This window comes from Gracilinanus agilis, chromosome 1, assembly GCF_016433145.1.
Source record: "Gracilinanus agilis isolate LMUSP501 chromosome 1, AgileGrace, whole genome shotgun sequence".
Taxonomy (NCBI): Eukaryota; Metazoa; Chordata; class Mammalia; order Didelphimorphia; family Didelphidae; genus Gracilinanus; species Gracilinanus agilis.
The window spans coordinates 536,492,100-536,517,674 of record NC_058130.1 but is presented as its reverse complement, the minus strand read 5'-3'; the positions used below and the strand labels follow the sequence as shown (position 1 = coordinate 536,517,674).

The window sequence follows — 25,575 nt, the reverse complement described above, 5'->3', positions numbered from 1 at the left end:
TTTTTCCTCCTCCTCCTTCCTTCAAATCATTTAGACATATTCTACCACTATCTCTAGCTTTACTCCTTGAAAAATGAAAAGCTGGCTCTTCTTTCCAACATGTGCTCCTGATCCCCTTTCCCTCCTTTTTCTATAGCAACTTGGTCCCCTCATCATCCCTACTCTGGCTAACCTTCAGTTTCTCCCTATCTGCTATCTCCCTGTTGCCTACAAACAATATCATATAATTTCTCTTCATTAAAACAAAACAAAACAAAACAAAAAACCCTCATTTGATCAACCATCTCTGCTTGCCTTCATCCTATACCTGTCCTTGGCTAAAACCCTTGAGAAATTCATTTATACTAGGTGCCTCTACTTCCTTGTTTCTCATTCTCTTTTTAACCCTTTGAGATTTGGTCTTTTGACCATCATTCAACTGAAATTGCCCTTACCAAAGGCCTCTTAATTGACAAATCTAATGGTCTGTTCTCAGTATTCATCCTTCTTGGACTTTGCAGCCTTTGATAGTATTGGTTGCCATCTCTCCCTTAATATTTTATCTTCTTTAGATTATTGTGATAATGCTTTCTCCTAATTCTCTACCTAGACAGTTAGGTGCTGTAGTGGATAGAATGCCAGGCCTACAGTTAGGAAGACTCATTTTCCTTAGTTCAAATATGGCCTCAGACACTCCCTAGCTGGGTGATCCTGGGCAAGTCACCTAACTCTCTTTGCCTCAGTTTTCTCATCTGTAAAATGAGTTGGAACATTTACAGCAAACCACTCAAGTATTTTTGTCAAGAAAACCTCAAATGGGAAGATGAAGAGTTGGACATGACTAAAACAACTCAACAACAAAAATTCTTTTCCTGCATATTTGCCCATTTCTTCTCAATCTCTTTTGTTGTGTATTAATTCAAGCTGTACCCAGTAATCATGTCTTTGTTCTGAATTCTCTTCTCTTTTTCCTCTACTATTTCATTGGGTAATCTCCAAGAATTCAATTATCAGTCCTATTCAGATGATTTCCACATCTATTTATCTAGTCCTAGTCTCTTTCCTGAGCTTTACTCCTACATTACCTATTGTATGTTCACCCCAAACTAGATGTCCAGTAGGCATCTCAAACTGAAGATATCTGAAGAATAGCTTATTATCTTTGCCCCCAAACCCTCCTCACTTATCAATTTCTCTATTATACCTGTAGGCATCACCACTCTCTTAATCTTCCATGCTTACCACCTTATCCATAGCTCCAAACTCTTACTCCACATATCCAACCTCTTGTCAAAAATGTTAATTTCTACCTTTTTAATATCTCTCAGATAAATCCCTTCTTTTCAATTTACACAGCCATGGCATTAGTTCAGATCTTCATTGTATCCCACATGGACTCTTGTTACAGATTCCTAATTGGTCTTTCTGCCTCATGTCTTTCACCATTCCAATCAATTCTCTACTCAACTATCAATCTGATTTTTTTCTAAAACATAATTCTGATTATGCCATCTTCCCTTCTTCCCTTGTTAAATTCTAACAGTTCCCTATTACCTCTAGTATGAAGTACTTTATAGAATCCTCTGTGCTGAAAAATGCATCACAGGTAGTAGCCTTCTTTCCTCCAAAGTCTCTTCATTCTAGTCAGGTACACTTGGAATTCCTTGTTCAGGAGATTTTGTTTCTCTATTCTATACCTTTGCATCGGCTGTCTCTCAATCCTCGAATACTTTTTCTTCTCACCCGTCTTTGAGTTTCCCTAGACTCCAAGACTCAACTCAAATCCTACCTTCTGCAGGTGGTCCTTCTTGGTCATGCCATGTGCTAATGCCTTTTTATCTAAGTTACCTCATATCTGCTCTTTATATATCTTATATTTAGCTAATTATTTACATGTTTCTTCTAGTGTAGTATCAGCTTCCCAATGGCAGTGAGCACTTTTTTTTGCCTGCCTTTGTATCCCTAGAGCTTGCTACTATCCCAGCACATAGTAAATATTTAATCAATACTCATTTATTCATTTGGTCAATCAATAAATATTTATTAAGCACCTGCTCTGTGCTAGGCACTTCTGCTAAGTTCTGGGGATACAAAGAAAGTCAAAAGATAGTGTTTGCCTTTTAGGAACTCATAATCTATTGAGAGAAGACAACATATAAAAAGAAGCTGAAAAGGGGTGGTAGAGTAGAGAAGGAATGAAAAGTAGAGGGTAATTGATGCTGTGGGAGAGGATTATGATGCCCAGAGGAGTGCAATAGGGAAGACCATTATGAGGTGCCTGCCCCTTGGTGCTCTCCTTAACTAGAGGATCTGGGAGAAACTCTCCATTGTCTATGCTCCACCTTCTCCAATCAAAGGGAGGAGCTTTGGGGGCAGGGAATAATAATAAGAAAACTAATGGACTTTTTATATAGCTGAAAAACAGAGGCTATGAGAGGGCAAGTGACTTGCTCAATTTCACATAGCTTATAAGTAAAGGCAGCTACTTATAAGGTGGCACAGTGGATAAAATGCTGTACTTGGAATCAGCAATATCCAAGTTCAAATCTGGTTTCAAACATTAGCTGTGTGACACCCTAGGCAAGTCACTTATGGCTATCTGTCTTAGTTTCTTCATCTGTAAAATGGGAATAACAGTACAATTTCCTTCTCAGGGTTATTGTGAGAATAAATTGAAATAATATTGTATCACACAAATAGAGACAGATTGGAGAAATATTTATTGCTTATAAGTTGGCTGAGCCAATATAATAAAAATGACGATACTACTAAAATTAATTACTTTTTCAATGCCCTACCAATCTAAACACCAAAGAATAATTTTCTAGAGTTAGAACAAATAATAACAAAATTAATTGGGAAGGGGAAAAAGTTAAGACCATCAAGGGAATTAATAAAAAAAATAAGCAAAGGAAGGGCACCCAGCAGTACCATATCTCAAAGTATACAACAGAAGAGTAATCATCAAAACAATCTTGTACTTAATAAGAAACAGAGTGCTTGATCATATACATAAACAAGGTACACAATATAGAGTGGTAAATGACCATAGTAATTCTAGTGTTTGATTCAAGTTTTTCAGACAAGAAATCACTTTTTAACAAAAATTTTTGGGAAAACTGAAAGGCAGTCTGGCAGAAACTAGACATAGGCATCTCACATAATATACTAAGATAATTTCAAGATGGGTACATGATTTTGACATAAAGGGTGATATCATAAGTAAATTAGGGGAGCGTGAAATAGTTTACCTTTAAGATCTACAGATAAGAGCTCAAGAAATGAGCTTGGGGCATGTAGTGAAATTGAATGTTCCATATAGCAGAAATTCCTCTAATGTTATATAGCACTTGGTTAAGGAGTAAGTACTGTAGCTATTACTTAACAATATTTCTAGGAGGGAAGATATCATAAAGTGGCAACTATATAATATACATGGAATGTCCCAGGAAAACTACTTCCTGAAACAAAGTAGATCTGAAAATGTGTCAATAATAAAGGGACAAAGCAAGTGAAAGATATACAAAACAATGAGCAAAGATAGTGCTTAGCCAGGCATGCCATAAAATAACAAACACTGATGAAGGGAAAAAATAAGGATGAAGTCAACATAGACTGATCAGTGCCTTGCAAAGGAATTACCCTTGAAAACATGTTCTCAATCAATCAGAGGAATAACATCACTTCAGATTTTTCCCTACTAGATTCCTGGATCACTAGTTAGGTGTCTTAAATGTTCTCATTATAATAATACTTCTTTATAAATGGACAAGATATTGACCTTGTAAAATGGTAGGTTTAAAATGGTGAAATGTACAGTACTTTAGAGGAAAATAAAAACGTCCCATTCCTGGGAGTTGCAATGAAATGGGAGGCGGTACAATGGGCATAAGAAGAAAAGAAACAAAACCCTCAGATTGGATTTAAGGTGGGTGAGGAAATAAAAGGGTGATGTGCCAAGACAAGCACTGATAAAACTAACTCAACTTTAGAAGGCCCATGCTCTGAATCTGAGTTTCAGTTTACTTATTTTTCTCATGTGATATATTCCCACTGGATTGAAGATTGTAATGAGCATTTTAAGATTTGATTTTGTTTGAAACAACTTAATGGATATGAATCGTATGTGGGAATTTGGAAAGCTTTGAAATAACATGGTAAAAATGACACCTACAATGATATTTCTTGTTTATGTGAAGAAAATGCTGAAAATTATGTTGAGGCCAGAGTTGAATGCATCTTATTCCAAGAGTAAGAGTGGTTTATTGAGAGCAAAGCTCTGAAGTAATCTGCATAGTAATTATAATCATCATTTTCCTAACAGGAAAATTGATGTCTCTAGTCTTATCCGTGGCCACATGGTGAGTCAAGGGAGCTAGAAACCAAATTCAGTAGTCCTAACTCCCAAGCTAGTGTCATTATTTTACAATACTCCAATCTTCTACTCATGGGAGGTTAATCCAAAGCTCACAAACTAGGTCAGTGGGTGAAACGCTGCTCTGCTTTCTTTGTTTCAAACCACAAGTTGAAATGATGGGCATGGCCTTGGTAAATTGTACTTGCAATTATTTTCTTAATTATAACTGCAGGGTAGATTTGGCAGATGGGGTGCATAATATAGGAAGAGTTTTTTTTTTCTTCACATCAGGAATAGGGCAAATGAAGGTCCCCCACCTCTTCTACAAGGTGCTACTGGGAAAGTATCAGATAAATCTTCAAAAAACTTCCTTTGAAGCTTAAACAAAATTCCATCATTGCTTAAAGTTATGTTAAAATACAAGCTCTATCTACAGGACACCAAAGCAATGGGGCAATTTAGTTGGTCTAGTTAAAAAAAGACAACCAAAAAACAACAATAAACTCCTCCTGCCTATGCCACATAGGTGAAAAATTATTTTTAGTGGTTTTTTTACTATTTTTTTTTAGTTTGATTCTTTGCCATTTGCTCTGGATTGTGCATATACATTATACAACATGAGAGGAAACATGATATAGTGAAGAGAGCCATCCTCTGAGCCAGGAGGACCTGGTTTCAAGTTTCAATTCTGATATACATTACCTATATGACCTGAATGAGTCACTTAAACTTTGGGCTCCACGAAAACATCTAAGATTAAGTTGTAGAGAAAATGCTGGCCTGAGGGCAGGTAGGTAGCACAGTGTCTAGTGGAGTGCCAGGAGGCTGGTGGACCTAGGTTCAAATCTGCCCTAGACACTGTGATAATTAGATTAAGTCTACACTGCCCATCTTTAGATTTAATCACCAAAGGTGAGAACATCTCCAATTTTGGGAGGTTCGTAACCCATGTGTGCTAGAGTGGGTAATGAATCAGAATCAACTGACCGCTCCCTAGGCAGTCTTATGAGAAGAGTCTATTGTGATTGGACACGCAAATTAGGGAGGAGGCACAGGAAGTGACACATAAGTGACCCCTTTAAAAGGAGAAGGTCCTCAGTCAGCTGAAGGTCTTCTGGTGAAGAGGGCAGCTGGTGAAGGAGCTCTTGTGGTTAGTGGAAGAGTGCTGGCTGTATCCCTGAGACCTTGGTGAAACTGCTTTCAATATCTTCTTTAGAAGTCCATGTGGTGAGTTTTAAGACTGAATCTTCCTGAATTTCTCTTAAGGAACTTCGCTTTAATAGACTCTGTGAATGAAGCTTTGCTTCATTCATCTCCTGACCTCTGGTCCTCTGACTCTCGCTGAGGGTTAATTAGATCTACCTGGATTAATTAGAGGATCATAGTAATTTACCTACTGTGTTAGATTCTTATTTCCTTATTTCCTCTCTCTCTTCTCAATTATAAATAAACTTTCATAAAGTCAATTTTGATTTGAGATTATTCTTAATTGAGGATTGATAATTGTCCAATCCTCAAGCAACCATGTGTGACTCAGGTCAAGTTACTTACCCTCAATTGCCTAGCCTTTGTCACTCTTCTGTCTTGGAATTGATACTAAGACAGAAGGTATGGATTAAAAAAAAAAGATGATGGTAGCCTGCATTGGAAAAGTTTTCTCAATTGTGAAATTTCTTTAATAATGAAATAAATGGTTCATAGTCTAGATCCCTATGATATGGATTTATTTTTTTTTGTGTGTGTGTAAAAAGCAATGAGTTAAAAGCAAGGTCTCGAAAGAGGAGTATGGTGGCCAAGGGGAGAAGTTTTTTATTCACTCCTCCTAACTTGTCTACTTGTGAGTGTTTCTTCTTTTAGTGAAAATTAGTTTCTTATCCCATGAAATCCTTGACTGCAGCCTTCCAATTATCCTGCATCCTTCGTAAGCAAAAGAAAAATATTTTCCCCTACTTTATTATAAAATATAAAAATAAGTCATATCTTGGGATAAGATAAGACCTAAGTGAACTAAGAAATATAATTCCATGTTTCCACAATGAAAGAGATCCAAACCCTGAATTGATCAAATGAAAAGAGAAGTGGGGCCAGAAAGAAAAAGAATCAAAGCAAAAAGGGAGAAAAAATGAAAAGGAAGAAATCACCATAAAGGAAAAGGAGAAAATTAAAGAGGATGAGGAGACTATCAGAATCAAAACACACACACACACACACACACACACACACACACACACACACACTCACATATGCATGTATGCATACACAAAAAATAAAAAAAAATAACTTCTGAGAAAGATTCAAGAAAGCCAAGTGGGCTGGTGCGAAAGAATCTAAAAGTAGACTGTAAAAAAGATAGATTGTTTTTCTTCTAAAATATTTTCCCCGAGCTTATACTGGCTATCTCCATGGTAAGAAGGAGACAGAGAAAAATAGAGAAAATGAATATTTTGACATTTCCACAATTGTCCTTATCTTATAGAATTACTCCATTTCTTTGCTATCAAAGTCCATCATTGTATCTAACAAATTTGGACCCATAATAGGACACCCAAATGTTTACACCTCTCTTTGTACTCTTCCTGTTGGAACAGAATATTTTCTTATATGTCAGGAAGTATTTTTTTCCCCAAGACTGATTTTGTATCATTAAGTGCCCCCTAGTGACAAAGTTCAATTTCAAAGTTACTTTCATACTGAACAATGTCATCTAGTTCTAAGATTTTTCTTTCTTCTTTTCTATCACAAAGTCATTTACAGGAAGAAAATACTCATTATAAACACGATACTTTTAATTAGAGGGTTTAAAAAAAGGTATCAAGCCTATAATGACATCCTAGTAAGAAATGAAGATTTTGTTTTGTGGTGTAAGCTTATTCAGTTGGAAAATTCAATAGAATAATATTTCTTTTTCAGTTACAGTTTTAAAATAAGATTTTGAGGAATATAATGAAACATAATTTCTTCTTTGTCAAATGAGGAGAGGTGAATTATGGTATAATGAAAGGAAGGTTGTATTCATAGTCAAAAAAACCGAGTTTGAACCCTAACCTGAGGCTTATAGCCTGTGGGACTCTGAGTAAGTCACTCATCTTGTCTGATGATCAATTTCCTCATCTGAATAATGAAGGAATTAGACTATACTGTTCCTTCTAACCTGAAATCTATGGTCTTATAAAAATATATCAGGACCAGAACTCCTGATTCAATTCATTCTTATTAACCTTGACAAACAATAGAATCATTACATGAGGGAAAAGAAAGATCTTATCTTTGGGGTTCATGAAACTGGATTCTAGATTCTTGTTCTGTGTGAACTTGAGCAAGTAGTAAACTGATCTTAGCTCCTTTTTTATAGAATTTTCTTTGTCTATAAAATTAAGAGTTAGAGGAGGGCAGACTGGGCAACTGACAAGGAATAGGGTGCTGGATCTGGAGTCAGGAAGACTTCTCTAACTGGGTTCAAATCTAATGTTAGATACTTACTAGCTGTGTGACTCTGGGCAAGTCATTTAACTCTGTTTACTTTGGTTTTCTCATCTGTAAGACGAGTTTGAGAAGGAAATTGTAAACTGCTCTAGTACTTTGCTTGGAAAATTCCAAATCGGGTCACAAAGAATCAGACACAATTGAAAAACGACTGAAAAATGGACAGTGGACTAGATATTATCTAAGATTTCTTCTAGCACTAATATTTTATGATCCCACAATAATTTTAGTTTTTTTTAGTCTTATGGTTGCACTGTTAAAGAGTACTTCCAGGAAGGAAATTCCCTTTACCAATGCAGATCAATTATTGCTTGATGAATAAATCAGCAAGTTTTATTAAGTGCTTAAGTCCAAACTCTATACTAAGTATTGGAGATATAAAACCAGGAATGAAATAGTCTCTACACCTAATGAACTTATATCATATTATGGAAACAATACGTGAATATGAATGTATGAAAAATAAGTATAAGGAAACTGTGGATAGAGACATAACCAACAAGAGGAGAAATCCAAAAAGGACTCATGTAGCTGATAATGCTTGAGCTGAGTTTTGAAAGACAACTCTAATTTCCTCTATCTTTGTCCTTTTCCTCACTCAGTGGAGACCAATTCCAATTGGACAGGGTTCCTTGTGACTTCCTGTTCTTTTCTCTCTCCAGGACCAAACTTTTCTCTAAGAGAAAGGCTACGATCAATTATGTGGCAGCCAGGTGGCACAGTGGCTAGAGTGCCAGGCTGGATTCGAGAAGACTTATCTTTCTGAGTTTAGATCTGGCCTCAGACACTTACTAGCTGTGTGACCCTTGGCAGGTCCTTCAACTCTGTTTGCCTTAGTTTCCTCATCTGTCAAATGAATTGGGGAAAGAAATGGCAACTGGCTTCAGAATCATTGCCAAGAAAACCCCAGGTAGAGTTATGAAGAGTTGGACACTGAAAAAAGAGTTGGCCTGAAAAATGACTCGACAACTAATTTTCACATGACTGTATGAATCAGTGTGTTATCTCTTGAGGGATGTTTTCACTTAAGACCTCTCTATTATAGAACAAAAACCTTTTTTGGTTACATTTTAACATTGGAGCAAAATATATACATATAAAATGAGTTTGAGAAGGAAACGGTAAACTGCTCTAGTATCTTTGCTTGGAAAATTCCAAATCGGGTCACAAAGATTCAGGCACAATTGAAAAATGACTGAAAAATGTACATTGGACTAGATATTATCTAAGAAATTCTTCTAGCACTAATATTCTATGATCCTACAATAATTTTTGTTTTTTTAGTCATATGCATATATACACATACATATATATATATAGCTAAATTTTTCATCTTTATGTATGTCTATCCATTTATCTCTGTCTATCTATCTATCTATCTATCTATCTATCTATCTATCTATCTATCTATCTATCAGCTGCTTTGAATGTATAAGGATAAGGCAACTCTTATGATGTTATAAAAACACTTCAAAATCTTGTAGATTTAAGTTGCAGTAATGCAGTACATTGAACATTATTACTGTCCTTCCAGCTTTTCTTTTGGCATTATAAGAGGCAGCAGAACACCCTAGATAGGAAGGATACTGGTCTTGTGGTCAAGTGACATAGATTCTTAGCCCTCATACTTAATATTTGTGTGACCATAAAAAAAAAAGTTGCTTTTATTTCTCTGGAACTCAGGTTCTTCTGTAAAACAAAGATGGTGATATTTGGTCTACCAATGTCCTCAACTTATAGAAAAAGGTTTTATATTTCTTAAAGAATATATAGGCTTGTTGGAAATGCGTGTTGGCTATGGGGGGGTGAAGGGGAAAGTAAAAACATGAATCATGTAAAAAATAAATAAAAAATAAATTAAGACCAACAAATAAACAAACAAACAAATAAGCAAATAAATAAATAAATGCTACTTATCATTTTAAGGAAAGATCCTTTTTTATTTCTATGCTCTTGGTAGGAATGGGTGTTGTATTTTGTCAAGGGATTTTTCTGCATCCATTGAAATAATCATGTGTTTTCTGTTAATTGTGTTGCATTAGTTGTGGTTAATTATGCTGATGATTTTCCTAATATTATACTATCCTTGCATTCCTGGCATGGATCCCACCTGGTCATGGTGAATAAATAACCCTTGTGATATATTGCCATAGTCTCTTTGCTAGTATTTTATTTGAGATTTTTAAATAAATATTCAGTAAGAAAAAAGAATATATAGGCTTGGCATGGTGGCACATGCCTATAGTCCTTGATATTGGGGAGGCTGAGGCTGGTGGATCAAATGAGCTCTGAGAGGATATTGAGCTGAAGCCAATCAAGTTTTTGTACAGCCTGGCACCAATATGGTGAATCCTCTAGAGCAGTGATGGGCAAACTACGGCCCCGCTGGCCACATGCGGCCCTCTGAAATGTTCTTTCTGGCTGTGCAACTTTATTCCTAATGTGATGAATACAATGAGTAGGATACAATACAATGAAACTTCGAAAGAGTTGCCTTTAAACAGACTGACAGATGAGCATTTCCTTTCCTTTGGCCCCCTCTTTAAAAAGTTTGCCCATCACTGCTCTAGAGTAAAGGGCCACCAGATTGTCTAAGATGAGGAGAATGGGTCCAGGTTAGAAACAGCTATCCAAAACATTGGTGTCAATAAGCAGTGGGATCAGACCGGTGAGTGGCTTTTGCCTTTCTACTATGGGTGTGATAGGGACACACAATTTCAAAAAGTGAAATGAAATAAAATAGAGAACAAGCAAAAAAACTCTATATAAATAGATAAGCTGTTGTGATCACTATTATGATCCCATATGCACATTATCATGAAAATTTGTTGTGATGCAACACTGGTATCATTTTTATTAGTTTGTGAAATGTATATGTAGTGGTGTTTAATCTGATTTTCTATAACTTCCTATCAGAACATTGTTTTTACTTCTAAAATGACTAAGTAGGTACTTTAAGGAGATCAAGGAAATAGGAAAAGCAATCTGTGCTCAAAAATCTTTATAGCAGTGCTTTTTGTAGCAGCCAAAATTGGAAAGAAACTAAGGGTGTGTCCTCCCATCAATGAATTTAATGAAATATTATTGTGCCACATGAAATGATGAATTGGACAGTTTTAGAAGAAACTTTGAAGACCTGTATGAACTGATACAGTGTGAAATGAGCAGAACTAGGAAAATAATTTACATGAAATTATATAGAAATAAACCCCTCCTATAACTTTGAAAGCCTTTAGATCTGTGATCAATGTAATAAGTCCAGAAAACTGAAGATGAAAACCACTATTTACCTCTTGCCAGAGAGGTGATGGTCTTAAAATGCAAAGCCATGTATTTTAGGTCATGGACAATGTGGAATTTGGTTTTGCTGGACTATATTTTTGATGTGGGCTTTATTTTTCCACTTTTTTCTTCAGTGGATAAGTCAGGAGGAGGGATAGATAATAAAAGAGATAAAAAAATGAACAAATAATTTTTAAAAATGATTGGCTAGTTTGTTTATGTGGTTAGAGTACTACTATATTAGCAAGGTTCTTCCGAAATGAAACTGTTATGTTCTTATGTCTTATGGTCTGTATCTCTATGCCCAATCAACCATATTTCAAATCTATGCTGTTTCTCACAAGGAAGGCCAGAAGAATGAAGACAGAGAGATTATTGCAAATTCATCACTCCTGGAAAAAACAACTCTGGGTGGCAAATTCATTTATTTCTGTAGTGTCCATCCCCATAGGAGCCACATGAATTATGTGCAGAGTGCCACAATTCAACAGAGATTGTAAACATTTAATTTTTGTGTTGTCAGCTACCCAGAGCTTAAGCCATTTTAGTTTCAATTGTTATTGGAACCTTCAAAAATATGTAGAAAATTGGTGGGGGTGTCCTCATTTGTAAAAAGAGAAGATTGGATTGGACGGCCCCTGAGGTTCCTTACAAATCTGTATTTATAATTCCATCATTTTTTCAGGGCAAAGTTCATGTGGAATGAAAACATTAGGAGGAAATAGGGGAAATTATACAAGTAAATATGGTAATAAAACATGGCCACCTGGTTGCAATCTGTACAACTATTCATTCACTCACTTCTGTATTTGGGGGAAGTAATGAAATGAAAAATTAAATTAGCTTTTATAGAGTTATGACTTTCTTTAAAAGGCTACTTATCAAATATTTAAAAATCTCTAGTGAAATGAACTTTTGGAAGGCCATTTATACTTTTGAAAGTAGATATCACTCATCTCTCAACTCAACAAACATGACTTTTCATTTTCTTTTGCATTCTCTGGAGTTATACCAACTGGTCTCTAATGAAGAAAGCTCAGAAAATTCTACTCTTATAAGCTTATTCCAAATCGTGCAGTCATGTCATTGTCAATGTTGTATTTCAGATTTATTGTTTGGGGTATATTTTTTGCTTATGGTTGCCATTTCTGAAGCTCCTATTTTCTTTGCTAAAATAATATGAAAGGAAATTTTTTTTGTTAATCCGTTACAAAATCTCTCAAGGGTTATGAAATATTTGTTAGCTATTTCTAGGATCCTAGTATCACACAGAGTTCCCACTCTTACTTTCTCAGAATAGTTAGCACATTTAGGAGAGTCAGCATGGTAAAGGGGAAGGAGATATATGACCTGAAACTAGGATGGCCTGCATTCAATTCCCACCTCTGATCTTAGATACATTCTGGCTGTGTGATTCAGGGCAATCAAACTCAGTTCTTTATCTCCCAGTGCTCAATATGACTCTTTAAGTCTTTAAATTGCAGAATCATTCTAACCTTCATTGGTAGAGTTTTCTCATCTGGAATTTCCCTATACCAATTAATCACAAATCCAGGCTTATCTTCCCTTAGTATTCATGTAGCACTTTTGGGTACACAAAATACTTTATATATATTATTTCAATTGAGCTTTTAAATAATCCTATGAGTTGTATTCAAGAAGAGCCTTCTAAATGAATACAGTAGGAATGCAGTTACATGTTTTATAAGATGAATTATGACTATCAGTTCTTCCTTATTTTCAGAAATGTCAGACCTTAGACATTAACTAAGTCTAAAGTACAGGGTAATGGAAAGTGCAATGGGCTTGGAGTTGGGAAAATTCTGGATTCAAATCCTGTTTCTGATGCTTACAAGTTGTATAATTAAAGGATGATTTACTTTTTTGAGACTGAATTATCTAATTGTAAAGTAGAAATAATATTTGTAGCAACTACCTCACAGGTTTCTTGTGAGGATTAATTGAGTTAATGTAGGGAAAACACTTTGCAAACCTAAAAGTGATTTGCAAATGTTGGCTACTGATAATTTGGCTACCCTTCACCCCATGGGCTCTACTGATTGGCTAGGTCCTTCCAGAACCTTCATTTTAAGGAGGAAGTCCAAGACAACCATGTCTCTATTCATCTCCAGACTGTACTAAGGACACATTTAACAGGACTTTGTCTACCATGCCCTACGCTGGGTACCTTTATCATCTCTTGCTCGCTACTCCCCCCCCCCCCCCATAATCTCCCTTTTATGTGTTGCCTCCTTCTACTGGAATATAAGCTCCTTGAGGATAGGGTCTATCTTTCTTTCTCCTTGTTTTTATATTCCCAGCACTTTTGCTCTGTATCTGGCATGGAATAAGTGTTTAATAAATTTTGAGTGAGTCATCCCAAATTTAGCTAAAATATATATGTGTAAAAGCTTATACAATTCATGGTATACCTCATTTTGTCCTGCCAATAACATTCCTCAAAGTAGTATCTAGATTTCACATATTACTTATTTGGTTCTGTCATAACTGTGCTATATAGGCACTCCCTCAAAAGGTGAAGGTTGAAGCCCATTCATACCATCTCATCACTGTCTCTCTTATTATTTGTTTTTGCTTGTTTTTCAGTCACTTCTGACTTTTTGTGACCCCCATTAGGGATGTTCTTGGCAAGGATACTGGAATTGTTTGACATTTCCTTCTCCAGCTCATTTTACTGATGAGGAACTGAGGCAAACAGGGTGAGATGACTTTCCTAGTTAGTACCTATATGAGGCCAGATTCAAACTCAGGAAGACAAGTCTTCCTGACTCCAGGCCAGTATTTTATCCACTTTGCCACCTAGATGCCACTCTTGTCCATACCCTCTCATAAATTCTCTATGGGAGGTAAACTAAATGTGCTGGAGGCTTCTAGATCTTTAGGTCATTTTAATTTAGATATCTTAGATCATTTTTGCTCAGGTGTATGAATTAAACACCAAGGTTTCTTGCCAGGCTATTGCTGATTAAATTATTATTTTTGAAGGTCAAAATTAACTTCCTAGAGACTTTCAATTCTTTTAATCATTATTAACTGAACAGCTAAATTCTCATGTTCAGAGACAATTTAAAAATGACCTCATCCTCAGTAGTTTTGTGCCAAGTTCAGGACAATCAATGATGTCTATCACTTATCTTTTTGCCTGATAAAGGCTTATGACTACACTGATGAAGGTTCAGGGATGGATTCAGTATCTCTGATTATGTGTGGTTCAAAGATCTCTGATTTATCTGACTAATCTGTGTTAGTAGATTATTCCCACTAGTGAGAGAGCCGGCAATCACTCAACAGAAACTAATATTCAGAGTAAGAACTGCTCAAAAAACACAATAAGAAAAGAGGGTGATCTTTGAGCACAACTCTAGGTGGGGAGCCTCCCACTTTTATCTCATCTTTGATTTCTACCAGTCACTGAGAGTCATCTTCTGGAAATATATTCCTATTCATACCTACCTGTGTATACAACATGCAAGAGCAAACATATTAAAGGCATGACTATGAAAATGGGATAGGCCTCCTAACCAGGCTAGGGTGATGTTTTGTCAGCTCCACAAATTGGTATAGTGGTCTGACAGCTCATGAGACAGTTTATTGGCTTTTCCTTTTTGTATAGGAAAAGTTCCTTTTCTGATGTATGTTAAATTTCAAACTGTCATTTTCAGGGAGCAAAGTACCATCTGTTACTTCTGTTTCTAGATGTATACTTGGGAGTCTCTAGATACAGGAACTGGTTAAGAGGAATGAGAATGGAACATTATCTGATTTCCTTAAGGTTAGGTAATAAGGGGAGTATACATGATCTTATTTATGATGCCAGATGTTATGAAGCCATCTGGGTCCAGATGGACAATTATTTAGAAAGTTATTAGGGCAACAAAGAGGGGGGACAGCTGTTTTAGGGGTGAAAGAAAAAAGCAAGGAGTGGCTAATACTGATATGTTATATGCTAAGTGATAAGGGGCAAAATCTTCCTGGGGAATCTTTTTTCAGGAATTATCCGGGAAATGCCAGAAAAATGGGCTTGGGTTGTTTTTTTAAGTGAGGAATAAAAATATAACAGAGGTATATTTGTTTTTTTCCCCATTGTGATACTACAAATGAAATGTTATCTCAAAGAAAACAAAGAAAGAAAGAAAACAAAGAAAGAGAAAGAAAAAGAAAAAAGATGGAAAGCTTCAGTTTGGACCAAGGTTAACTATGTAATTGGAGATGGGCAACATATTTCATCATGAGTCCTTTAGAATTATGGCTGGTCATTGGGTTGATCAGAGTTACTAAGTTTTTCACAGCTGATTATCTTATTCTTGTTATATAAATTATTTTCCTGGTTCTGCTCACTTCACTTTGTATCAATTTATGCAGTTTTTTTATGTTTTTCTGAAACCACCCTCTTCTTTATTTCTTATAGCACAATAAAATTTCATCACATTTATAAAGCATCTGTCCAGCCATCCTCTAATTTATGGAGAACTCTTTAGTTTGCAGTTCTTTATCACTAGGAAAAAAAGTACATATAAAATTTTTGTATAAATGGGTTTTTCTCCTCTTTCTTTGGTCTCTTTGGGATATAGTTCTAGTAGTGGCATCATTGGGCATCTTTTTTATCTTTATTTTTTAAACTGAAATTTAATATTTCTTTCAATTATTTAAAAGCATTATTCCAAGAAGGCAATTTATAGGTTTCCTCAGACTATCAAAGGGGTCTGTGCCACACAAAGTTAATAATCCTCTACTAGAGTAAATTTCAAGCTTAGAGTGAGCAAGAAGGTAATCCAAGGACAGATCTTTAGAGGTTTCTTTGTTGATATGTAGAGAATGAGTTTTAGGAATTGGTTGGGGCAGGTTACATTGGTCTGGGTAGTCGATCATAAAGACTAGAGGCCTCGGGATGTATCTATTAACAATAAGGTACGAATGTCCCCAATGGGACAATATCAGGATTTTGGGAACTATGACAATGAAATCTTGGCAGATATAGGCATCTTATTAGTATACTACTGTTCTTCTCCTCCCTCTATACCTCCCAAGTAGTTTCCATATGGAATAGAGAACACCCAGGAGAAAGGAATATTTGGTGAGTGATTGACCTTGAAACCATGTATTAGTGGGTTTACCTTATGCATGTTCACACATATATACACACAAACTAAGCAACAGAATTAAACAAAATCTTGCTCATAAAATAAGTCATGATTGTTAAAAGTAATGTCAAAAATAAAGCATGTAAATTCAGCACATTAAATGACAGATTTCAGGAACTCTGCTACCATGCAATCATTCACACACTTATAAGAACATGTGTGCTTCATTAAAGTCAGTGAAGTGTACCCATTCATCTTGGCATTATTCATAATTGAAACATTTCAATTTTAGTTAACAGAAAAAAACTAATTTAAAAGTAAAACAAGGAAATTAGTTCTGTGTTTCTGGATTACAATCCCACAGTGACTTCAACTAGTTAGATTTAGCCTAAGGAGGTATTAAAAAATTTAATGTAGCCCACTTATATAGCAAACCTTTTAAAGGAGCATAGATCTGTTTAACAGGAGACTTTGCACCCAATGCAACTCAAATATAGTGTTGTAAAGGAATCCTCTCAAACTTCTCTGTTACTAAATGATTTATTTAGTCTCTTGAGACTTCACATTCAGATTACCCAAGTGGTCACCAGAAATATGGGATATGTGTATGTGAATAGTCTTCTTTTTTGTTTTATCAGATGGATATGTTTGCTAGGCAATGTTCTTTAAACACAAAAGAGGAGCAAGTGATAAGATCTATCATTGGCCTAACTTGTCTTATTTCTCTCAATTGTGCTCAATGACATTTAACCATCATCTTTTTCTTTTTTTTTAACCCTTGTACTTCGGTGTATTGTCTCATAGGTGGAAGATTGGTAAGGGTGGGCAATGGGGGTCAAGTGACTTGCCCAGGGTCACACAGCTGGGAAGTGGCTGAGGCCGGGTTTGAACCTAGGACCTCCTGTCTCTAGGCCTGACTCTCACTCCACTGAGCTACCCAGCTGCCCCCTAACCATCATCTTTTTTAACATTCTTATCATGGCTTTAATTTCTGTAGTAGTCACCCAGAAAAGTTTTTCATTGACTACTCTTTCCTTTCAATATTTCCTTGATTACCTTTTTCTTTTTCCTCTATGCCCTCACTTTGAATGTTTCCAAAGTCTCTGGTCCTAGTCCCTTGACTCTTGGTTTTATGTTTCCTCCTTTAAAAAACCATCCACTTTGAATCTCCCTCTATAATGTATATGATTGATTTTCTGTGTCTGGCCTCTTTACCTGTCTCCAACAGAATGTCTTGTATGCCCCAGAAATTGGACAGAAACAACATACATCTCTACACTTATCACCAGAGCCCTCTTTGCTATGTATCTTTGTCTTGACCACTGACACTATCTTTATCCAGACAATCCCAGAGGTTCATGGTACTGATATTTTTTTCTACTTTTCTGCACTTAGTACTATTGGCCAGTTTTGCCATTTCATCTTTTCCAACCATTTACATGAGATTTTGTTAATATCACTGTAGTCATTCATAACTCCAAGCCCACATTCTCTGCCATATTTGATAAATACTAGCATGAGAAAGAATTTTAGGGTTCAAATAACTCTTCTTCCAAGTGTAAAATGGTCCACAAATTTTTAAGCAAGTGGCCACTAGCACCATGTAGTAGACTGAATTTCATGCAATAAATAAAGACAACTTTTTCAAGAGAGGTTGAGAACTTGAGAGGAAGATGGAAGAGAGGGAGAGAGAGATAGTTATAGTCAGTCACCAGACAATTACTAAATATTTTCTATATCTCTACCATAGGTAGTGTACAAATAGCCCATATAAACCTTTGGAATGGCAATGTCTCTAAATTTGGGGATCTTGTGGGTTTTTTTGAGTTCCTTTTATTCTTTGCTCTTAGAGCACAGTGCCATCTCTGATGCAGGCACAGTTTGGAACATCCTGTGCTAATGCTTCTCATGTCTCAGAATTGTTACCAAAGTTCTTCAGAGAGACCTCGAGAGTGTCCTTTTGTTGCTTCTTCCATACTCCATGTGAGTTCTTGCTTTGTATGAGTTCTTTACAAAATAGTCTTTTATAAATGTATATTTGGCATTTGAACAACATGTCCAAGGCACTGGGGTTGCATTCTCTGCAATAGAGTCTGAAGAGTTGGCAATTTAGCTTGAGAAAGGACCTTAGTGTCCAGTACCTAATCTTCTCAGGTGGTCTTCAAAATACTCCTAAGACAATTCAAATGGAAGTGATTCAATTTCCTGGCATAGCACTGATAAAGAATTCAGGTTTCACAGGCATACAACAATGAAGTCAGCATAACAGCTCTGTATGGTAGGCAGCCTAATACTTCTCCCCTCCTACATTTTCCTTTGGTGTCTCCCAAACACTGAGCTAGCTCTGGAAATGCATACATCAACCTCATCATTTATGTGTACATCCCTGGAAAGCATGCTGCCAAGGTAAATGAACTTATCCACAGCATTTCAAGTTGTGACATTTATTATAACTGATGGTACAATATTTGGATAGTGTGTTGCTGATAGGTGGAGAACCTATTTTCTTAGGGTTAATTGTCAGGCTTAAATTAGCACAAGTGGCTGAGAAATGATCTGGGATATTCTGGCCTCAGAGGCTGCACTGAGTGCACAATCATCTGTGAACAAAAACGTGTAGCCTCTTCCATTCTCTCCTCTCCCCTTCTCTTCCCTCCCCTCCCCTCCTCTTCCTTGTTTTCTCTCCCCTCCCCTCCCCTGCCCTCCTTCCCCCTCCTCTTCCCTCCCCTCCTTCCCCCTCCTCTTCCCTCCTTTCCCTTCCCCTCCCTTCCTACTAAGTCACCTAGCTGCCCCTGGTTTGTAGTCTTTTCAAGTTAAATACTTTATTAGTGAGGTAGCTGACTTTTATGTCACTGAAAGCATCTGACAACATTGCTGAAGACATCATGGGAACAAACATACAGCCCTTTACTCCAATGGTGACTGAGAAAGCAAGATCATCATCCATTATCCAGAAGCCATGTAAACGAGTCTTCTTGGAAATGGCATGTAATACAGATGATCCAGGCAATCAAAATTTTCCATGATTTCCCACAAGCTGCCCCAAATGACAGTGTCAAAAACCTTGGTCATATTGAGAAATATTATGTATAGACCTCTGCTCTGCTCTGGGAATTTCTCTTGGAGTTGTTGGACATCCAACACGACAGTAACCATTTCTTGACCCTTTTTGAAGCCACATTTTCTCTTAGGCATAGATGACTATCTTTTAGCTGAGGGGTAAGCCCATTTAGGAGGACTCCTGCAAGAATCTTACCAGCAATGACTAAGAGAGAAGCCCCTCTGTGATTATCACAAGACAACCTATTTCATTTTCCTTTATAGAGATGGACAATGGAGGTATATTTGATCTCTTGGGGATAACATTCTTTTGCCACATAACACATCATGATTTAAGTCAGCTTTAGTATAGGCAGTGAACCCCATACCTTGTAAATCCCTGCTGTAATGGAATGAACACCAAACACTTTGCCACAGGAGAGGAGCCTAATGGCACTCATAACCTCTTGTTCAGTTGGAAGTTCCATTGTCTTTGTGACCCATTGGAACAAATTGTTCACATCTGCCTATTCCACTGAGGATGTCTTCACATGCTTGGAGTAAACATTGTCTAATGAACCAATGATTTGGGGACTGTTTTTACAGTTTCTTGGAGCCCCAAATGAGATAGAATAGAGGCAAAAGAGAGGAGGCTTTGATTTTTTATGTAAAGTAGGAGGCAAGGTTTTCAGCCAAAAGGTTGGTGTAGGGGCAGTGAGGTGGCTCAGTGGATAGAAAGCCAGACTTTGAGATGGGAGGTCCTGGGTTCAAATATGGCCTCAGACTCCTCTCTGTGTGAGTCTCAGCAAGTCACAACCTCCATTGCCTAGCCCTTACCATTCTTCTCCCTTAGAACCAATACATAATATTGATTCTAAGACAGAAGGCAAGGATTAAAAAAAAGATTGGTGTGAGGAAATCTTGAAGAGAGCTTGAGGAGAGATGAAAGCATTTGAAATAGCCTTTATGGAGAGTGGGATACTAAATCAATTAGGAGGGAGTAAAATAATTGCCTTGTTGTTTTGAGGACCCAGTTGAGATTAGATAACGTAAATTCCATTGAGAAACTGACTTAGCTTCCAGATTTTCTCCAGCACCATTTAACTCTTTGAGTAGGAGTGAGAAAAACATATGGCTGTATTAATCCAGGATTTAGGTTTGGCAAGGTGTGATGAGCAATAGGATAAGGGGGCAAAGGATTAGAGAACAGAGCACAGCATGGAGATGAATTGATGCATCAAGAATTTGATTTGGGAAAGGGAAGAAAGAGTGATAACATGGAAAAGAATGCAGGGGAGGAGGGAAGGGAGGTCACAGTGAGGATGAAAAACAGGGTATTGACAAGGAATAAGGAAAACATATATGATAAGAGATTATGATCAAGTAAAGGTATTTTGGAGCACATGGAAGTCAAATCCTTGTGGGTGACAGAAAAATCAGAGGTATGGCTGGCTCTATCTGTGTGGAGGAAAGCTGAAGTGGATAAGTAACAGGTAGCCTTTATATCATGGTTTAAGGTTTATAAAGCATTTTACAAATATTTCATTTTCTCATCATCATGTCCCTGGGAAATAGGTTTTATTATTATTTTTATTTTATAGATGAGATGCCTGAGGGAGACAAAACTTATACCACTTGCCCAAGGTGTCACAGGTAAATGAATGTCTAAGGTCAAATTTGAACTCAGTTCTTTCTGATTCCAGGACCAGCATTTCTATCCACTGTGTCACCTAACTGCATCATTGATATAAAGAAGATTGCATTATTATAAAGCTAAAGTACTTAAGGGAACATCTATATTTCTGTCAAAGTCCTCTCACATGAAGGCAGGAGTTCAGGGGGAAACAAAGTCTGTGAGCCAGACACTGAACTTATTGAAGAAGTAGGATAGTGTCCTTTGGGTCAACAGATAATGGCCATTATCACTTGGATAGAGTGGGGTAGAGTACTACTTCAAAGGAGCGTAGGTTATTGAGTGAGGGCAGTAGATAGATAGTCTGGAAATAGCAATGGAGAATAAGAATTCTGACTCCCAAATTCCACCAATAAGTAGTGGAAGAGAAGAAGGTACAGTCAGTCCTAGAAAGACTCTAGAACAGGACATCGTGTGTTATCAAGTTGAGGAAGATGTTAGTAAAAAAGTGGGCATCTGGGAATGGGAGACCTGTGTTCGTGTGTGTGTGTGTGTGTGTGTGTGTGTGTGTGTGTGTGTGTGTGTGTGTGTGAGAGAGAGAGAGAGAGAGAGAGAGAGAGAGAGAGAGAGAGAGAGACACTAAGAGAGGAAGAAACAGAAGCAGAGTGGGCTTTACAGAAGATAGATACTACATGCTACTCTGCCTGCCAGAAAAAAAAGTGCATATGTGTTTTCTCCCCTTCCACTGCTTCTCATCTTCTAAGATTACTCTCTCCACCCCCTAAAATATCCAGAGCCTGCTCTTCACCTTACCCTGAAGGTTGAAAGCAAAACTGCTGCATTATGCATGTGTTTCTATCTTTCTCCTTTAGTCAAACTATTCCTCATGCTTGGAACTTCCTGCTCTCTGTATTTTCTAAGCTGCCTACAGCTCTTGACTGCATGACTTCAAATAGAAAGGAGATAGGGGATTTACCTCTGAGAAAAAGAGTACTCCTAGGGGCAAAATTGGTGGATTACAGAATCTTAGAATCAGAATAGCCCTCACATGTCAACTAGCCCAACCTGTTCCTAACATGAGTGTTCTCTATAGTGCCAACAAGTGGTCATCTAGCTCTGAAGACCTCTCAGGATGGGCAATTCTTCCTTCTCTTGCTGAGCCAGTGCACAATGTTTTTGAAGAACTAGAATGGCTAATTTGTTTTTCCTTACTGAAGTAAAATATTTTTCCTTGTTACTTCTTTCCATCGCTCCTAATTGTACTCTGGGTCAAAGCAGAACACACCTAATCCCTCGTTTGTATGACAGTCCTTTACTCCTTTTTTCTAAGTTAACTAATCCCAGGTCCTTTAAGTAACCCTTATATGGTATAGCTTCCATTTCTCACATATTCCCCAGTACTTTTGAGAGAGATTCGCTCCACTTCATGAAGGTCTTTCCTAAAACATGACACCCAGTATGTAATGGAACAGAATTCTACTACTTCAGGATGGCCTGACCAGGGTAGAGTAGCCTACCACTGCCATTGTTCCAGACACTCTGCTTTTTTTTTTTTTAATCAAGCTCATGTTTACATTGGGCAGCCAGGTGGCACAATGGATAGAGTACCAGACCTGGACTCAGGAAGGCTCATCTCGCTAATTCCAAATCTGGCTTCAGACATTTACTAGCTGTGTGATTTCTTTATCTATAAAATGATCTGCAGAAATGGCAAATTACTCTAGTATCTTTGCCAAGAAAATCTCAAATGGGATCACAAATAGTTGGATACAACAGAAACAAATGAAAAACAAAAATGTTCCCATGAGATTTATTGGTTGCCATGTCACACTGTTGTTTCACATTCACCCTATAGGCTACCAGATCATCAAGATAATTTTCACACAAATTGTCTTACACTGTACTTGTGCAATTATTGTTTCAATCTGAAAGGCATAAATTTACATTAATCCTTAATAAATTTTTGTCTGACTTTATTTGACCTAATTTTCTAGGCTCTGACTTTGTCATCTCACATATTAGCCAATACTCTAGACATGGGGCCATTTTCAAACTAGATAAATATACCTATACTTTGCTTCAGGTCACTGATAAACATATCTGAGGACAGATCCCTCTTTCCAGAAAGATATTAGCCCAATAATTAGGGTTTTTTGGGGGAGAGTTAACTATTTTTAAATTCATCTGACTCTATTGGTATCAAGCTCATTTCATTCCATCTTGTTCATAAGGAAAGCAGGAGAAACTTCACTAAATATTTGACTGAAATCTAGTTTACTTATATATGTATCATTCCTTGATTGTCCAAAATAGCAATCCTGTTGAAGAAAAGGAAATATTGCTTTTATAATTCCTGTTCCTCTAGACTATCTTACTTTGACCCCTCCCATTTTCATTTTTCTGCCCCTGGATGCCATATTTGCCTTCTATGTTTTCTATATTACTTCACTTAACTAGTTGCCTAAATCTTAAATGGTACCATTTGAATTCTAGTGACTTCTTTTAGCCTTTCTCTTTTAAGGAAAATATACTTTTAACTTGATAATCACCTGATAAACCCCCTAGATCTCTAGGACTCTGTGCTTTATTGATATTTCAGCTCAGTTGCCTTGGTTGACTGCTTCTCAAGACCTTGCATGGCCTTAGAAATAGTAGTCGAAAGAACTTGTAATGATAAGTAAGAATACCTCGATATAAACCTTAGCTCTACCATTTACTACATGGCTGACCTCAGGAAAGTCATTTAACCATTCTGAGTCTAGTTCTAGGGAACTGGACTATGTTATCTCTAAGATTCTGTGATCTTATTACTTGTACAAGTAATATAATATGTTGACCCTACTCCTGGTTTCTAAAGGCACATAGCTCGCAGTCCTTGAAAATTCTACTTTAAAATGACTTGAAATCATCCTAGGCAATCTTCTCCAATTAACCTGGTGCCATAAATCCTCTAACTTGACAATCAAGATATATTTTTATGACTACATGCAAATGTAGTCAGGAAAAGGGAATATTCTAAATTTTTCTCTTTTTTAAAAAATGTCTGTTTTATTTTTTTTCCTTTTTTTTAAACCCTTAACTTCTGTGTTTTGGCTCCTAGGTGGAAGAGAGGTAAGGGTAAGCAATGGGGGTAAAGTGACTTGCCCAGGGTCACACAGCTGGGAAGTGTCTGAGGCTGGATTTGAACCTAGGACCTTCTGTCAAGTCTTTTATTTTGTATCAATCAATTTAGATAATAAATTGGGGGAGGGCATTATAAACTTGTTTTTTAAACCAGACACGACTGGTTGTAGTCCTTTGTACTTGAAGAGGACCAAAATAATGTCCCTGAGGTAATATGTTTTGACTTGTGCATTATTGGGTTTAAGTGAGGCAGTTGCACAAAATTATTAGCCTCACTCTCTTTCAGAATCTTTGAAGTCCAGTGTAAAGATAAAAGGCAACATGACTGGTGATGGTTCCAGATGCAGTGGATGACCTTAACTTCTTCAGTGTCTGACCAGGCTCTCAGCACTTCAGAGTGCCTGCTTCTATCATCTTCATGGCGATTTGGAATAAATTGTTCTCATCTGTCCCTTCCACCAGAGGAAGTCTTCACATGGTTGGGATAGACACCCCTCTTGGTTACCCTTAATCTTATTTAGCCCACCTACTGAAACAGCTTTACTAGGATCTGACTCCTGGGCAGGCATAGCTTCATGGAGCTACAGGTGAGAACTAGGTGACAGGTAGACATAAAAGGAGGAAAGTGGCCCTGAAAAGACCTTCGCATCAGCTAGTCTTACCTGAGCACCCTTTACACTCCATCAGACATGTTTATATTTATGTTGGACAGTGATGTGAATCTCAGATTGAATTGGGGGCTATAAAACTATTAATAAATATCCTTCTTGACTACATATTGATGTAGAAAATCATATATTAGCAGTATCTGTGTTCTAGTGTATTTTTATTTATTTTTATATTTTCCAATTATGATCCCCCTTCCAACCCTTAACTTCTATCTTAGAATCAATACTGTGTATGGGTTCCAAGGAAGAAGAGCAGTAAGTTAGGCAATGGGAGTTAAGTGACTTGCCAAGGGTCACACAGCTGAGAAGTGTCTGAGGCCAGATTTGGACCAGGGACTCTGGCCTCTAGGCATGGCTCTCAATCCATTGAGCCACCCAGCTGCTCTCCCAACCCATTTATATTTTAATCTGATTCTGGCTTCTTTGTTTTTGACACCTTAGGGAATGCCTGATGAGGAAACTATATCAGTGCAGACAATATCTGGCATAGAGAGTAGAGCACTTGACTTGGAGTCAAGAAGATTTGAGTTCAGATCCTGCCTTTAGACAATTATTAGTTCTAAAACTGAGAAAGTCATATAGACCCTTTGGGACTTCACTTATCTCATCTGTAATATGAAGGGATTGGATTAGCTGGCATCTAAGATCCTTTCTAGCTCTAAATCTATGATTTTGTTATCCTCTCCCAAACTCCTTTTAGGTAAAGATGTTAATGGGAGAAAAATTGGGCTGATAATATGAAAGAAAGTGTTTAGAATAAAAGCAAATTTAGTCTGGAATTAGGGTGGAGATGTTATCCATTTCTGTTATAAAAGGTAATAATTAGGAAAGCTTGATAATTCAGCATAATCCTCTTTCTGTCAAGAGGAGGCTAGGGAATAGGAACAACACAGTGTGGTCCCCAGGGAT

General features: G+C 37.0%; 1 protein-coding gene across 1 annotated transcript in view; it reads right to left on the bottom strand.

Annotated features, from left to right (window-relative positions):
• Positions 1 to 25,575, bottom strand: part of CHST9 (carbohydrate sulfotransferase 9) — a 383,826-nt gene that overhangs the window by 102,584 nt on the left and 255,667 nt on the right. The window contains 1 exon segment of the mRNA XM_044666462.1: positions 420 to 443. Within this exon segment, the coding sequence (XP_044522397.1) occupies positions 420 to 443 (24 nt within the window).